This window comes from Scedosporium apiospermum (assembly GCF_000732125.1).
Source record: "Scedosporium apiospermum strain IHEM 14462 chromosome Unknown SEQ_SAPIO_0055, whole genome shotgun sequence".
Classification (NCBI taxonomy): Eukaryota; Fungi; Ascomycota; class Sordariomycetes; order Microascales; family Microascaceae; genus Scedosporium; species Scedosporium apiospermum.
In genome coordinates, this window is record NW_015971756.1 from 470474 (window position 1) to 487773 (window position 17300).

At 54.0% G+C, this 17300-nt stretch overlaps 4 protein-coding genes and 1 pseudogene across 4 annotated transcripts; 4 read left to right on the plus strand and 1 right to left on the minus strand.

Moving 5' to 3' along the window:
• Positions 1–393: 393 nt before the first annotated feature.
• Positions 394–4028, plus strand: SAPIO_CDS1339 (Valine--tRNA ligase, mitochondrial; the record flags this gene model as incomplete). The annotated part of the gene is made up of 7 exons (XM_016784634.1): positions 394–460; positions 572–977; positions 1048–1644; positions 1716–2348; positions 2427–2863; positions 2945–3191; positions 3266–4028. 7 exons carry the CDS (start codon positions 394–396, stop codon positions 4026–4028), a joined length of 3150 nt encoding a protein of 1049 aa, XP_016645750.1.
• Positions 4029–4706: 678 nt separating this feature from the next.
• SAPIO_CDS1340 (Kinesin-like protein bimC) lies at positions 4707–8292 on the plus strand (the record flags this gene model as incomplete). Its single annotated transcript, XM_016784635.1, has 4 exons — positions 4707–5009; positions 5083–6789; positions 6854–7306; positions 7387–8292. 4 exons carry the CDS (start codon positions 4707–4709, stop codon positions 8290–8292), a joined length of 3369 nt encoding a protein of 1122 aa, XP_016645751.1.
• Positions 8293–9070: 778 nt separating this feature from the next.
• SAPIO_CDS1341 (uncharacterized protein) lies at positions 9071–11007 on the plus strand (the record flags this gene model as incomplete). Its single annotated transcript, XM_016784636.1, has 2 exons — positions 9071–9313; positions 9400–11007. 2 exons carry the CDS (start codon positions 9071–9073, stop codon positions 11005–11007), a joined length of 1851 nt encoding a protein of 616 aa, XP_016645752.1.
• Positions 11008–11197: 190 nt separating this feature from the next.
• On the minus strand, positions 11198–13189 carry SAPIO_CDS1342 (annotated as a pseudogene; the record flags this gene model as incomplete).
• A 540-nt stretch (positions 13190–13729) lies between these two features.
• On the plus strand, positions 13730–15206 carry SAPIO_CDS1343 (uncharacterized protein; the record flags this gene model as incomplete). Its single annotated transcript, XM_016784637.1, has 3 exons — positions 13730–13871; positions 14004–14271; positions 14351–15206. The coding sequence occupies 3 exons, from the start codon at positions 13730–13732 to the stop codon at positions 15204–15206; spliced, it is 1266 nt and encodes a 421-aa protein (XP_016645753.1).
• Positions 15207–17300: the final 2094 nt, after the last annotated feature.

Genomic DNA, 17300 nt, shown 5'->3' on the forward strand with positions numbered 1-17300 from the left:
ACAGGCAACATCGACCGACGAAAGCCAATTCGAGTCACCGTGTCAGAGTTGCTGTATGGGTGGAAAATCTGCAATGCGGGCTATTACCATCCTGTGTTAATTCGGGGCGACCAGAGATTCGAAGGGTTTGCCTGTGAGTCAGCCCAATTGGTTCTACTAGGCTTAACCCGCTGTGTCCCGCGTGCCCCTCCCGCTCAATGCAGCTTGGGACTTCCATGCATTGAGAGGGCATCCAATGTTGCAGCATTTTCCTTTTAACCCCACCGAATGCTAAATCCACGACTAGTCCGCCTTTGCCTGCGCCCTTCTTTTCTGCCCCTCCATCTCTCCCCACCAACAACTTTCTTGCCCGATTCCAGACTTTTTCGGAGATCACTCAATCGCAGGATAACCATGGAGGCTGGAAAAGACGCCCCTAACCCGGCGCCGGCGGCGACCAAGCCCAAGTCTGCCAAGCAGGGTAAGCAACTTCCTCCGCTCTTGCACGAGGTCTCGTGTAAACCCAGGTCCTAGGCCGACCCCTCCATTGCTGTCCGAGGACCCGCTAACTCAAAGGTTTTGTTTCGAACAGAGAAAAAGGAAAAGGCCAAGGAAAAGGCTGCCGCGAAGGCGCAGGCAAAGCTGCAGCAACAACAGAAAGAACCTTCCGCCTCGAAGGCCGCCAAGGAGAAACCCGCCAAGGAGGTCCTCCCGGCATGGGAGAATAAGACCCCCGTTGGAGAGAAGAAGGAGCTATACCCCCTCGACGACGAAGCGCACCCTCACTTCAAGGCTTACTCGCCCCATGCTGTCGAGTCTGCTTGGTACTCTTGGTGGGAGAAGAGCGGCTTCTTCAAGCCTCAGGGCAACGCGACCACCCGATCCGACAACACCTTCGTTATCCCTCTTCCGCCTCCCAATGTCACCGGAGCTCTTCACTGTGGCCACGCTCTTGCAAACTCCCTGCAGGATACTCTTATCCGCTGGCACCGCATGAGGTATGCTTCTAGTCCCCGCGTCACCATTTAGGTTAATGCCAATGACTCACACTTTTGTCTCTCACTCTAGAGGATTCGATACACTTTGGGTTCCAGGATGCGATCATGCCGGTATCTCCACGCAATCCGTCGTCGAAAAGATGCTCTGGCGTAAGGAGCACAAGACTCGTATGGATCTTGGCCGCGAGGCCTTCACAAAGCTTGTCTGGGATTGGAAGGACGAGTATCATCAGAGAATCAACAACGCCCAGAGGCTTATGGGCGGCTCTATGGACTGGTCCAGGGAGGCCTTTACTATGGATAAGAACCTTACCGCTGCCACGATGGAGGCCTTCGTCCGTCTCCATGATGAGGGTCTCATCTACCGATCCAACCGCCTGGTCAACTGGTGCACTCAGCTCAACACCGCTCTCAGCGGTCTCGAGGTCGAGAACAAGGAGATCACTGGCCGCACAATGCTCTCTGTCCCTGGCTACGAGAAAAAGATCGAGTTCGGTGTCCTAACGCACTTCCAATACCCCCTCGAAGGCTCCCCTGATGTCAAGATAGAGGTCGCCACCACTCGACCCGAGACCATGTTGGGTGATACCGGTATCGCTGTCCACCCCGAGGATAAGCGATACACGCACCTCGTTGGCAAGTTTGCTCGCCACCCCTTCACCAACCGGTAAGTGAATGTACCCTTGGATACTATGAGCCGCACACCAAGATTAATACAACTGCTAACATCAATCATAGACTCCTCAAAATCGTTGCAGACGACTATGTTGACCCGGAGTTCGGTACTGGTGCCGTCAAGCTTACCCCCGCTCACGACAACAACGATTACGCGCTCGGCCAGCGACATGGTCTCGAGTTCATCAACATCCTAAACGACGATGGTACACTCAACGAGAACTGCGGCCAGTTCGCCGGCCAGCGCCGATTTGATGCCCGTTATACCGTCGTTGAAGAGTTAACTAAGCTCGGTCTCTTCGTCAAGAAGGAGCCCAATCCCATGAAGATTCCTCTTTGCGAGAAGTCCAAGGATGTCATCGAGCCCATCATGAAGCCTCAATGGTGGATGCGCATGAAGGAGATGGGAGCTGCTGCCCTCGAAGTTGTCGAGCAGGGCAAGATTACCATTGCCCCCGAGTCAGCCCGCAAGTCCTACACTCACTGGATGTCCAACATCAATGACTGGTGCTTATCCAGGCAGCTTTGGTGGGGCCACCGCATTCCCGCGTGGAAGGTTACGTTGGAAGGAGATGACCCTAAGAAGGGAGAAGAACGTTGGATTGCTGCTAAAACCGAGGATGAGGCCCGATCAAAGGCCAAGGAGAAGTTTGGTACCGACAAGTTTACCATTGAGCAGGACCATGACTGTTTAGAGTAAGTGTGAATCCTCCATTCTCTACGCGCCATGTCATGCCCCGCGAGCGAATATAGGCTAATTCGATGTGTGTGCAGTACTTGGTTCAGCAGCGGCCTATGGCCCATGGGTACTCTCGGCTGGCCCAACACTGAAAACCCCGACTTCAAGCGCTTCTTCCCTACCAGCATCCTCGAGACCGGCTGGGATATTCTGTTCTTCTGGGTTGCGCGAATGATCATGTTCTCCGTCAAGCTCACTGGAGAGGTTCCCTTCAAGGAGGTGTACTGCCACAGTCTCATTCGTGATTCTGAAGGCCGAAAGATGAGCAAGTCCCTCGGCAATGTCATTGATCCCCTAGACATTATCAACGGTATCGAGCTCGAAGACCTTCATGCCAAGCTCCTCCAGGGTAACCTTGCTGCCGATGAGGTTGCCAAAGCTACTAAGTACCAGAAGACTGCCTTCCCCAGTGGTATCCCCGAGTGCGGCGCGGATGCTCTGAGGTATACTCTTCTCTCCTACTGTACAGGAGGTATGTTATCATCTCGTAATCCTCGCATCTTTGTATTGGTTTACGTCGGCATTTTCTGGGCTAACTGATATTCTCATCTAGGTGGTGACATTAGCTTCGACATCAAAGTCATGCATGGCTATCGCCGATTCTGCAACAAGATCTGGCAGGCTAGCAAGTATGTCCTCCTCAAGCTGCCGCCGGACTTCAAGCGGGCCAAGGAGCTCGACGCCTCTAAGCTGTCACTTCCTGAGAGGTGGATTCTTCACCGGATGAACACCGCTGTGAGGGAGGCTAACCGCGCCCTCACCGCGCGTGAATTTTCAAAGAGTACCCAAGTTACTTATCAGTATGTCTCTTCGCTTATTGCTTCTATCCATATTCTCCATTATCAAAAAGCCATGCAACTAACTGTAGTCACAGATTCTTCTACGATGAGCTTTGCGACGTCTTCATCGAGAACAGCAAGGCCTTGTTGAATGATGGAGATGCGGAATCGAAGAACCGTGTCCTCCAGACTCTTGTTACTGTCCTCGACACCTCGCTACGCCTCCTGCACCCCTTCCTTCCTTTCATTACGGAGGAGCTGTGGCAGCGTGTTCCTCGCCTCGAGGGCAACACGATCCCTTCGATTATGCTCGCGCCTTACCCCGAGTATGACGAGAAGCTCAACTTTGAGTCTGATGCCGTGGACTACGAAATCGGCCTGAAGTGCGCCCAGGGTATGCGCTCACTTGCCTCCGAATACGGCATTCGCACCGGCGGACGCGTCTTCGTCAAGGCGACGACACCCGAGAGCTTTGAGAAGGCCCAGGCCCAGCAGCACTCGATGCAGGCCCTTTCCGGAAAGACTATTGCCGAGGTCAACGTTGTTGGACCGGGTGGCGAGACTCCTCAAGGTTGCGCCGTCTCCGTCGTGTCATCTGACCTGATTGTCCTGCTTGACGTTGCCGAGCGCATTACGGATGTCGATGCTGAGATCAAGAAGGTCCGCACAAAGCTTCAGAAGAGCCAAGGAGCGGCGCAGAAGCAGAAGGAGCTTCTTGGTCGTGAGGGCTTTGACGACAAGGTCAGCGAGGTTGTCAAGACACAGGAGCTGAAGAAGCTTTCTGATGCTTTGGCGGCGGCGGAGAACTACGAGAAGACAATTGCCGAGTTTGAGAAGTTGAAGATTTCGTCTGCATAAATGTGTATAGAGTAGAGGTGAAGAGAATAAATAAAATAAGGCTGATCTGTACCTCAGTATTATGGTGAGGATTTTAATTTCCGAGATTCCAGTGAGAGTCGGTGAGAGTCGGTGAGACTTTAGGCGACGGAGTATTTTGGTTGCCATAGTGACCACCGTCCCGATTTGTTGATGCAAAGTTGCACGGCGGCTGGGACGCGGCTTCCCCACAAACACACCTACCCACCCTCACATTTGCCCTCACGAGAACATCAATTGATCCACGGTCAGGGATACCATCTCTTTCTATTTTCCCCCCAAACTTCACTGAAAAATAATAGACTCGTGCGGATTATCCCTTCCGCGATTTCTACTTATCGGAATTCTGGGGGATCTTGTTCCTTTCAAGGGTCGCCAAAAGTTCATAATAATCCCCGACCGCTTGGTTCCTTAATTATCCATTCCAAGACACCGCCAACGAGCGCCCTTAACGCCAGGGCCATGGCGAGCCATCTCATGGGCTCACGCCACGAACGTGAACCCGCCAAAAGAGTAACATCAACCTCATCGACACGAGCGGCCGTGACGCGACGGACAAGCACACGACATGGACTACGAGCCTCAAGCATAGCGACATCGCGATACCCCAGCTCGCGAATTTTCGACCGCGCGGGGGCCGTTTCGCCGGCAGATTCCATCATGTCCTCCGCGACGAACGCGACGGGCTCGAAGCGAAAGGAGAGGGGCTACGAGGCCGAAGGAGGGGGCGGCGACGAGACGTGCATCAACGTGTTCGTGCGGTGTAGGGGTCGGAACGAGAGGGAGGTGAGGGAGAACAGCAACGTCGTTTTGAAGACGGAGGGGGTGAAGGGAAAGCTTGTGGAGCTTTTGATGGGGCCGAATGCGTTGAGTAATAAGACGTATAATTTCGATGGGGTGTTCTCGCCGGCCGCGGGTCAGAGTATCATTTTTGATGAGGTGGTGAAGCCGATTCTCGACGAGGTGAGAGAGATTTCTTCTTTGGCACCTTTCTCCGGGGGGCATGTGCAACTAACCGCTCTATCGCTTGGTTTAGATGTTGGCGGGATACAATTGTACGATTTTTGCCTATGGCCAGACCGGTACTGGCAAGACCTACACGATGTCCGGAGACATGTCCGAGACGCTCGGTATACTCTCCGACTCAGCAGGTATCATCCCAAGGGTACTACGGAGCCTGTTCAACAAACTGCAAGTCGATGGCGGAGAGAACTGCGTCAAGGTCTCGTTCATCGAACTATACAACGAAGAGCTTCGCGATCTCATCTCGGTCGAGGAATCCGCCAAACTCAAGATCTACGACGACACATCCAGAAAGGGCCACGTCGTCACCGTTGTGCAGGGAATGGAGGAAACACACATCAACTCGGCTTCCGAGGGCATCAAGGTTCTTCAAGAAGGAAGTTTGAAGCGCCAGGTGGCCGCGACCAAGTGCAACGATCTCAGTAGCAGAAGTCATACTGTCTTTACGATTACCGCCTACGTTCGCATCAAGGGGGAAGATGGCAGCGAGGAGCTCGTGAGCGCCGGCAAACTTAATCTCGTTGATCTGGCGGGCAGTGAAAATATCCAGAGGTCTGGTGCGGAAAATAAGCGGGCTGCCGAGGCGGGTTTGATCAACAAGAGTTTGCTCACTCTTGGAAGGGTGATTAATGCGCTCGTTGACCGGAGTCCGCATATCCCCTACCGTGAGTCGAAGTTGACGCGTCTTTTGCAAGACTCGCTCGGTGGGCGCACAAAGACGTGCATTATTGCTACTGTGTCTCCGGCCAAGAGTAACCTCGAGGAGACCATCTCGACGCTAGACTACGCCTTCCGAGCCAAGAATATCCGCAACCGGCCTCAGATCAACCAGCCGATCAACAAGAAGGCTCTCCTCCGAGATTTCGCGAACGAGATTGAGAAGCTCAAGACGGAGCTCATCTGCCATCGACAGCGGAATGGAGTGTACCTCTCGAACGAGGCGTACGAAGACATGACTGCCGTGAGCGAGTCGCGCCGCATCGTGCTCGAGGAGCAGGCGGCCAAGATGGAGACGCTCGAGACGAATCTGCGAAATAAGGTCCAGGAGCTCCTGAACCTCACAGCCACGTTTATGGGTCTCGAGAAGGATCACGAGGTTATCAAGGCACAGCTCGACGATACCAAGGAGGTGCTGGACCAGACGGAGCTCATCCTTGCTGCGACTTGCAAGTCACTCGCCGAGGAGACGCACCTTCGCAGGGCGCATCAGCACACCGAAGAGAAGCTGGCCGAGGTCGGTGGAAAACTCCTGACCACGCTCGAAAAGACCGTCGGGGATGTTGATGGTCTGCGCGCCAAGAATAAGCGCAAGTCGGACCTCCAGGCACTGAATCGGAGTACTTGGGCTGCTGCCCAGGAGCACGTCGAGGATGTCACTTCTATGGTTGAGGGCCGTGTGCTTGAGCTGCGGAATGAGCAGGAGCAGCATATCACGAATGTCTCGAAGCGGATGAGGGGCTTTGTTGACGAGGAACTTGGAGAGCTCACAACAACGCTAGGGTTTCTTGAAAAGCAACTGGCGACGTTTACCGAGTCCAAGAGGGGCCTGCTTGAGCGCGGGACGAGGTCGAAAGATGAGATGGATGAGGTCTTGGAGGAGATTAAAGTGGTGAGAGACGCGGTGAAGGAGAGGGTCGGAGACAGCTTGCAAGCGATATCCAGTGCCGCTGAGAGGATCTCGGCGGATGTGCTCAGCGAGCTTGACACGTTCCACAATCAGGTAAGATAATGATAGCGCGCTGCCTCTTCGAAAGACAACTTGCTAACTCTCGCGTCTACAACAGCTACACACTTCCTACAGCACTCTCGGCAAGGAGTTCAAGTCCATCTTTGAGGAGATGCTGCGACACCTCTCTTCCCAGAGGAGTGAGGCCGATAGGCTCAGGCGCCAGCTCCAGGGCGCCACCAGCACCATGATGGAGCAAAACGCCCTGCTCACGAACCGTATACAAGAAGTCATCGACGAAGAGCGGCAGCAGGCAGCCGAGGATAGACGGAATCTCTTGGCGCAGATAGGAGCACTCATCGAGGCTCAGGCCGAGACGCAGGAGTCGAGGCTCGCGGAGAAAGCAGAGTTGTTGAAGAAGGGCCTCTTGGATGCCAACTCGACACTTGGGGGAAGCGTCGACCGGTACGGAGAGTCGATGGACACGTGGGATAAGAAGGAGGGCCAGCTTCTTGAGGATATCAGGTCATCTAGGGATTCGCTTAAGACGAGACTCAAGGATGACTGGAACGTAAGTGAAGACTTCGCATGGGTCTGCTCCGACCCGTCATCTAGGCGGACGGTCAAACTTATGACTAACACTGTAACCAGGTCGCAAATGAGCACAGCTCCTCTATCCAGGCTACTACAAAGTCAGTCCATGCCGAAACGGTTCGCATCGTCGATGCTCAAATCTCCGATCTCGGGGTCCAGATGCAAGCCCTCGACGACTCCGTTAGCCGCGCCCGAAGCGAGAACGCCCAGCACCATGATGCGCAAATCGAGGCCGTGCAAAGCGTATCAGCAACGGTCGAGCAATCATACGAGAGCATCGGAGCACACTTCAAGACCAATCTCGAGCGCGTGAAGGTGATCGGCAGCGAGATGGAATCCGACACCAAGCTGGTGCGCCAGGCTCTCGAGCCCCTGGAGGAGGAGGTTTGCCTGCCGCTCGCCGAGCTCCGCGAGGAGATTGGCGGCGCCGTGCTTAGGGAGTATGTCCCCACGGGCGAAACTCCCGAGAAGGTGCAGTACAGGTATCCCAGGGAGTTGCCGCAGACGGAGAGCCACGAGGTGCTTCTTGCGAGGATGGAAGATGAGCCCATCCCCACGCCGACGAAGGAGAGGAGGACGGAGACTCTAGTGTTTTCGGATAACGAAGAGATGGGACCGCCTCCCAGCATCCCGTCCCTTTCTCCGCCGCAGCTGGCTAGAATCCCGACTCTAGCGGCGTCGACGAGCATCATCCCCTCCTCCCGGAATAACGGCGCGGCTCAAGAGGACAAGAACCCCATGAGCATGAGCCTGCGGGAAATCAACCCCAACTTGACGAGCAGTTTCGTGTTCGACCCGAAAGCTAGTACCATGTCGTTGCCGAGCGAGAACTTGACTCTGCCATTGTTAAAAAGGAGTACGAGGGGGAAGGGGAGGAAGAAGCAGGCTACGACGGACGAGAGCAAGGAGAATGTGACGGTTGGGCTTGAGATGCCTAGGAGGAAGAGTCCTCGGCTGAATTAGAGGGGGTCTCTCCTTTCTGTGTTTGTTTGTGCGAAAAGGCTCTGGGTATATATACAGCTTGGGTTTTTCTTCCTATAGGAGGAGGGGGTCGGAGTAGATTACAAGGCGTCTTGTTTCTGGTGTCTGGGCTGATTTCTGGGTCGGGGGGTGGTATTGGGTGGCCGCTTGATATTGTTCAGATAGTATTTCTTTTTATCCTTTGGGCACTCTGATACCCTCGCTGAATGTAGAGCGGTGTTGGCAATAGGTTTGCCTCCTTCATAAAATTTGAGTTCTAATTATCCAGTTTAATATCCTTCCTCTGTGTTGAAGGCGGCGAGATGAACGTCGACATCACGAGAAGTGAGGTGCAAGACTTGGGAAGTTGCGATGAAGGTTTACTATTACATAATCATCTCTCTCATGTCTCTTTACGACGACTATTTCAGACGAACTTGCAAACCGGATTTAGAGTCGTTTGATTCTTCCTTATAACTAGCATTCTGATTTGTTTCATTTGTTGCGAAGGCTTTGGGTCGTTTGCGGTTTTCTGCTGCAGCATTTATCAGTTGGGCAGCCGCATCTGTTGCCCGCCTTTTTACGCTGGAGTGACAATCTCTGAACGATGATCACCCGGAAAGCACCTTGATTTCGATTTCTCACACCTCCATACTGATATTAAACATTTAATTCTTATTTTTTTCTATTATATCGAAGAGAAATTCCATGGAGCGCAAGCATCTCCTCACAAGATCGCATTTGAACATTCATTCACCAAACATCATCACCCACCGTCGCCATGGACGACGACTGGGACCGAACCACCGAGTCTATCAACTCTGAATCCTCCGATGAACTCTACAACACCCGTCCCAACCGTTGGCGCGGCGCCAAGTCCACCTGGAGAGAACGCAACCGCGAGGACTGTGGCGTGTACGAGGGCCTCGAAGTCCTACGGAGGTCTGATCTCGCTGTTCATCTGTACAATGCATTTGCGTTGAAGAACGGGCCGCGGAGGAAGATTGGACCTAACGGAGAGTTGGTAAGCACATTTCTACTCCCTTTCTCGGCTGGCGAAAGGAAAAAGAAACGATGAAATACAATTTTATTAACATCAAGGGCGTATAGGAGGGTTACGAAGATGATAAAGAGAAGTGGGTGCCGCCTCGCGCATGGACAGCCTGGCCCATGAATGTGGAATATGTGCCCAAGGATGATTTTATGCCGATGCAGCCGCTCGATGAGAACAGTGCGTTGACTTTTCGGAAGATGGAGAGGGCGGTCCCGAGTGCGGCTTTGGCGGAGGAGATTGAGGCGTGTATTTTGAGGGTGGCGAAGGAGAGATTTTGGAAAAGGGAGGAGATTGGGGAGGACGAGCAGGAGGAGGGCAGCGGATCAGATGAGGAGGGAGAGGGCGAGGTGACCTCAGAAGAGGAAGAGATGGATGGGAATGGGGAGGAGGGGATCAACGACGGGGCTGGGCCCGGACGCAAGAGCAGAGAGGCGACTCCGGAGCTGGTAGGGGTGCCCTCGGCTGACGACGAAGTTTCGAGCGCTATTCTACGGCCATCCGTTGGGGACATCATCGGGAAGCTGGAAAAGACTCTCCTTTCTCTGCATAACATGATGGTCGCGACCGCCCAGGCAGTTGAAGACGAGGAGGAGGATACTGATGCTGGAGAGGGGAGAAAACGAAGAACCCTGAGGTCTCTTTCTCGACCGAGGAACAAGGGGAAGCGACCTAGAGCACCAAGCGAGCCCCTATCTATCACGACTGAAAACCAAGATGATAGCCGCCATGCCTCTCCGCAAAAAAAGCTAAAACCATTGTCAAGCTCGCAACTCCGCCCCTCCGACACTTTAGCAATCGAAGAAGAGACGGACAGAACCTCACTCTCACCATCTCTGTCCCCATCGCCGTCCCCAATGCCAACACAGCAAAGCAGAGACCAATCCAAATCGCCCAACAAGCCTAATCACACCGAACACTTCCTGCAAAAGCATGCAGATCGCCTCCTAAGCTTAACACCCAGAGACTGGCGGGCCGTCCTAGGAGCTGCTTCCATAGCCGGCTTCTCACCAGCCGTAATCACTCGCGCAACCCAACGGTGCGCCTCCCTCTTCAAGGAAGAAGTCGACCTCACCACTCTCCTAGATCACACCACCCAGCGGGACACGAAAACGGCCATCCGGCCGCGTCCAGATTACACACTCTCTTCCGACGAGGACAATAGCGACGACGAGCTGGAAGAGACCATCCGCCTAAGACTCCAAGGTCGAGAACTCACACGCGCGCAAGATCAACTGCCTCACCCATCCACGCCGACCTCCCGCCAACGAAGTCGAACCCCCGCGTCGAGACGCACGCCCGAAGGTGCCTCCACGCCGCGGTCCCGATCTCGATCTCGCTCGCGCTCAGCAACTCCGCACCTCGTCTGTCCGTATCGAACGTGTCAGCGCTCCGTAACGCCCTTTTCGAAGAGGAGTAATTTACAGCGACATATAGATAAAGTGCACGGGGGCCGAGGCGGGGAGTTTGAGGAGGTGGATTCGGAGGATGAGATGGAGGACGGGGTGCATGTTGATGGGTTTTTGAGGGGGGTTAGGATTAGGAAGGGGTGGAGGGGGGAGGATGTTAGGGAGGAGGAGAGGGGAAGGAGGGGGAGGGGGCGGAGGGGGCGGAAGGGGCAGGGTGAGGCCGAGGATGTCGAGGCTGGTTATGGGGGTGGTGATTAGTATCGAATCCCCCTGGGTGAGCATCTTGGTCTCTCTCCAATCATGAAGAGTACAGTACAGAGATGCCAAGAGTGCGATGGTACTGAGCAAAACAAGAACTCCAAGATTAACGCCATTTCTACATGTAACTAATACGAAGAAACAGAAAAGTAGAAAACAAAAGAACACAGATCACCAAATAACCTATCCCCTACGCCTTCGCCTTCTTCCCCTTAGCCTTCTCCAACTTCCTCCTCTTGGCCATCAACCTAAGATCCTCCTCGCTCTTCTGATTATTGCTATACTGCATCTTCTCGAACAACTTCCTCTTCTTCTTGCTCAGCATACCCTTGGCCCTCTCGAGCTCCTCCTCCTCCTCGCGCGCCTTCTTGGCGAGCGCCTTGCGCTTGTCGGCCTTGGCCTTGGTCTCGGGCTTCACCGGCGCTTCCGCCTTGACGTTCTTGCCGGAGAGTTCGGCTTCGATTTCGAGACGGCGCTTCTTGTCGGCTGCCGCTTCGTCGTCTTCGTCGTCCTCGTCCATCTTGGCTTCGGCGGCAACATCTTCTTCGTTCTCGTCTTCTGAGAAACCGCCAAAGGCGCTGCCTTCGTCGCCGTCGACTTCCATGCCATTTTCTTCTTCTTCCTCTTCGTCGCTCTCGAGGTCAAGTGCGTGACCCTCAGGGAGCTGCTCCTCGAGCGGTCGCGTAGGATCGTATCTGCCTGGCACGCTCTTCACGAAGGGACTAAGATGTGGCGGGAGGGCGGCGCCAGGGGCGTAGAGGTCGGGCCGCTGGAGCTCCTCGTCGTTGATGCTGTCCCAGACCCATTGGGGCTGGACATATATCCGCCCAGCTACCCTCTGGTTCGCACCAATCCTCTGCGCGGTCTGGTTGTCTTCACCCTCACCCTCAGAAATCTGAATGGGTGGGCGGTCAACAATCTGATGGGTGATAGAAGGGTCGAGCTCGTTGGTGGTGTAGGCGCCGCTACCGAGAACAGCATCCCAACCTATCCTCTTGCAGCCAAAGGCTCGGAGGATGAATTCTAGGGATTGGCGGGGGACTTCTCGGGAGAGGAAGAAGGTGTAGTTGGAGAAGAGGCTGCTAGGGTCGGCGCTGTTGTATTCCGGTTGGGGGAGGATGTCGCCGCCGGGGGCAGCTGGCTCGAACTTGTCGAGTGCGTCGGAGGTCTCCTCGGCCTCGACTCGGACGAGCGCCTTATCGGTGGTGTCTTCCGAGTCCTTGGCGGGGGCCGCCTCGAGCTCCTTAACAATCTTGTCAACGGTAGCTTGAATCTGCGGGTTGGGTTGATGTTGGTTGTCGGATGTTCCATTGGTTATCTGCTTCGAGCCAGCCTTCTCCTCGCCAGTGACAGCATTGCCTTCGAGGGTGAAGGCGGCGAGCTCGGCGGCCTCGTCGTCCTTGGACTGGTCGAACTTGGGAGGGTACTTCAGGCCAAGCGAGGTGTACAGCCTAAAGTTTACAAAGCCCAAAAGGGTCATGTAGAATTCGACAAAGGTGCCCATGATTCGGAAGTCGATATCGCCGGACAGGTTCTGCTTGAACTTGTACGGCACGATCCACATGATATCCTCGCCCTGAATATTTGCCTGGTAATATATACCCTTGATGGAAAGGAAAGATTTCCTCAGACTCTGCGACACGATCAAGTAGTGCTGGAACTCGAGACAGAGGCGCTCGCACCGGGCAATCATCTTGGCGGGCACGGCCGAAGTCGAAGGCAGGCTAGCGAAGAGGAAGAGCATGGAAAGACAATCGTCCAGATCCCGGAGAGCGTCGACGAAAGTAGGATACCTCTCTCGAATGACATGGTCCAGAGTATAATGCGGCTTGCCCGTCTTCTCGGGCCGTGCGGCGTTTGCCTCCAACCTCTTCGCATCGCTGAAATCGCCTCGACCGAGAGCCCGCGAGATCTTCTTCTCGAGGGCCTTTTGATCGCGGAACTTTTGGAGGATGGGCTCGTGCAGGAGATACTGGATGTCCTTGGTGTAGTAGAAGGTGGTCGATTCGGTCGAGGACTTGTTGACCTTTTTCCGGTTGCGAGGCTCACGGGGGTAGATGCCCTTCCAGATGCAGAGCTTGCGGAAGTCCTGCAGACTTAGCTGGAGCTTGCGGATGGCTTGGTTTCGGGTGATGTAGTTCTTGGCCGCGCCGGCCTGGCCCTTCTTCTTGATCTTTCCCATTGTGAAAAGTTGATGGTGGCTTCCAATGGTTGAGGATCGAAAGCGTGTATGTCTTCTTCTTAATCGAGGAAGAGCAGAAACTGCCCTTTTTTGCGATAGTGGGGTTTTTTTTGGGGAACTTTTTTTTTTGTCTTCTCTACTTTTTTTTTCTTCTGCCAGGCTTGACCGCCAACCGCCGGATGGCTGGGGAGTGCTTGACACTAGATTGCAGCTGCCATCTGTCCATGAATGGCCAGAACCCCAGACCGCCTTCTGAAGTTGTCCAATGCCACTGAACAGACCTTGACAATTGGACCCAGCTGCACCTGTGTTCATCAGTAATCAGCGATTACCACCCCAGATTGGCAGCTGGCGCATCGGATTTACAGGGGGCCCATGTCCGTCTGCATCATCTTGTCAAGTGCTGTTCTGTCCTCTGCCCTTAAACCGGGTTCAGCAACTTCGCGATCGCAACTGTCAACCCGTCCCGCCTTTCCCGCCCAGCTCCATCCCCTTTCTTGCCCCACGAGCCATGGACTGAGCTTCCAAAACACCAGTACCATGTCTTCCGGGGTAAGAAAGCAGACCCTCTACGCCGCCGCCGCCTCCGTGCGGCTCCTCCTCTTCGTCGCTTTCCCCGGCCTTGCCGACCTCCTAACTGGGCGTGTGGAGGTGTCGACACCTGTGACGAGCTTCAAGAGATGTATGTGAATTGCGCACCCTTGAATCCTTACCCGATACTCTCTGGCGACGGATGTGGAATCGGGTTTCCTTTCTATCCCCTTTCCATTGACCCCCTTGCGAATTGGCTTGTTGACAGAGCTCCATTTCATAGTTCAAGAAGGCCTCTATCTCTACAACCACAACGTTTCTCCTTACAATGGCGGCATATTCCACCAGGCGCCGCTCCTCCTACCTTTTTTCTCGCTCCTTCCCGATAATAGAACCCTTCCGATTATTACGTTCCTGCTCTATATAGTGCTCGACATCCTCACTGCTGATGCACTGTCCAAGATTGCCGACTCTGGCGAGGCTGGAAGCACGCGGCTATTCACGTCGCCGAGGAAGGAGAAGAAGTGGAGCGGCGTGCAGGTCGCAGCGGCGTAAGTCTTGCGTCGCCATCCCTCATACTAATGTCGTTTGGTTACCAGAGGTAGCTAACCCTAATATCCGTTTCTCTAGCTACCTTTTCAACCCTTTCACGGTGGCAACATGCCTCGGTCGATCCACAAGCGTTTTCACATCATTCATGATCGTTTACGCCACCTCGAAGGCTGTTCAGGGAAAATCGCTTTCTTCCATGGTCGCGATATCCTTTGCGTCATACCTATCGATGTACCCTCTCCTCTTGGTACCACCGTTACTCCTTCTCTGCTACGACCGCCAACCTGCTTCCCGCCGAACGGTTGCGTCAAAGTTCTACACGATCAATGCCGCCGTTGTACTGGGAACGACTTCCTTCCTCCTCTTCCTCTCATTCCTCGTTAGCGGCGCCTCGTGGGAGTTTTTATGGAGCACCTACGGCATCCAGCTCACCCTTACGGATCTCACGCCTAACGTCGGTCTCTGGTGGTACTTCTTCATCGAGATGTTCGACTCCTTCCGCGCCTTCTTCCTCGGCGTCTTCTGGCTCCACCTATCCTCTTACGTCGGCGGCCTCTCCATCCGCATCCGCACGCAGCCCCTCGCTGTGCTTACCCTCCTCCTGGGCATCTTCTCCATCTTCAAGCCCTACCCATCGATCGCCGACATCAGCCTCTTCCTCGGCTTCGTGCCACTGTACAAGCACGTGTGGCCTCTGATGAGGTACTCGTTCGTCACCATCTCAACGCTCATGTACGCCACTACTCTGGGCCCGGCGTTCTATCACCTGTGGATCTACGCGGGGAGCGGAAACGCCAATTTCTTTTACGCCATTACACTCGTGTGGAGTTTGGGGCAGAGCTTGCTCGTTTCGGATTTGGCGTTTGCTGTGCTGAGGGATGAGTGGGAGGTTGAGAGGCCGGAGATGGTGGGGAAGGAGATTCGGCAGATTTAGTGACAATTAGTCCTGGTAGCTATCGTGGGCACTTGCGGCAAATCCCTTGGACTGTCAGTAAGGCTCCTGTAACATTTTACTCCTCGTCGTTATGCGTTACTCTAGATGTGAAAATACTGTCGACTCCTGCCGGCACGGGCCACGGAGATGAGATGAATAAAAGTTTCACTACATTTCTCTTGTTGCTGGGCCATCGCTTACCATACATTCTCTGTGGAGTACCCTCGAGGGAGCTCGCTCGCTAATACCATCGAACCATCGTGTGGTTTCGGAGATCCAACATAAGCACAGCATGTCCCTAATGTAAAAGTGCTAGAGCACAGTGGTTACAGTCTGCCTCATTGGAGGGTATAGACGATGCTGAAATAGACGTCAACGGGCGGTTACTGGTTCAGCAAGTTCCCTTCTCGGTGCTCTCTTGATTGCACCGCCTTTATGACTTGGCCACAAATAAGTCCAATGAAAAATAAGACTCAGTCCGTCTTCCTCCCGATGCTCGCCGAGGTGGCATCTTACTTGGCAAGCCCTTAAGCTCTGAGGCAACGGGCGACTCTACCGCGGGCCATCTCGGAAAGGCCCTGGTTCATCGGTGCTAACACATCATGCTTCACAAAAAAACGTAGCAATAATTCCGCTTCATCATAGAATGCCGACAGGACAGGCTTCACGCCTCACCATACCCTCATACGTCTCATCCGACACACCCCCTACAAGCAGCCGCATAGCATACTTCGTACCCTCCCACTCCGCATGCTTTTCCGCGCGCGATAGCAACTCATCCAAGGTCAAGCACCACCCAGGCCCCTCGTGGTAGCGACTCATAGGTTTAAGAAACCCCCACAGCATATGTGGGCCTCGACCAGCGACTAGGACACTAGGACTTCGGCTGAAGACAGGAAGGGCATACAGCTGCACGAGCGTCGTCTCTGTGGTGCTCGCACAGTTGGTTGCAGTTGGTGAAGATGGTTGAGTGGAGGGAGAGAGGTGGTATTTCTGGATCCAGGCAATAATGTTATCGGACTCCGGCGAAGCTGTAGTGATATCAGTCGGGCGGATTCCTCCACGTCCCTGCTTCACAGCTTCGATCACGAACGTTTCGATGAGGTCGGTAACCCGGTCCTAGTCTTCCCTATTTACGCTGGCTGCCGTCTTCGGTGGGAGGGTGCAGAAGCCCACTTCTTGTAAACCTTCGACGAGGCGAAGGCTACTGGTGCTGCATTGGGTTGGGACGCTCGAAAGTAGGAGCTTGCCGCCCCCTTCGCCTTCAGCCCGCTTCCAGTGATATATCGTCGTCGGAAGTCCTGCAGCTTCTGTGACGAGTAAGAGGTGCCGGTTGCAATATGTGGCTTCGACCTGTTCGACGAGACTTAGGCGAGTTTCAGGCCCGAGGTGGACGATCTTTGTCAAGGGTGGCCCTGGATACGGTGGTGGCGGCTCTGTGTTCTCCATTTGTGAGGAACATGAAGATCAATGCAACAGAGGTTGAAGGGGATCCTGTTACAACTACACAGCCAAACACCCAGTTATATGAGGACTCGTTACACAGCGTTTACTGAATTCGGAGAAGATAGCATCCTCCCTATAGATTCACTACAGCCTCTGCCGATACATCTCGAGCCCACTACCTTGCAAAGTCTCATTTACGAGGGAAGGAAAGGAACAAAAAAAAAAAAAAAAAAAAAAAAGGTAAGAGAAAAGAAGGAAAAAAAAGTCAAAAAGAGAGAGACAAACTATTTTTTTTAAAAAAAAAATTGCCTAGCATCGATATGTCACTCTTGGAGCTCTACGCCCCCCGAGTTCCGCCGCGGAAACACAAAGCCGCTCTATTTTCGAGGTTGAAGCTCCCGTCCTGACATGCATTGGTCCAACAAGATCTCGCGACGCATTGCGCAGCTGCAGACCTCAGTCCACTTTGGCAGCAAAACCCCGTGCAGCGGATTTTTCACCGCCTTTTTGCGCAATTGTGTCCTACAAATGTCTCGTTTTTTTCTGCAAGTTAACAATAGTACCCGGTCCAATCTGGCAGATGAAAACAACTTAGGCGCCTCGCCTGTCTGGCAAGGGCGGCATGCCTCCAGGAACACTTTGCGTATA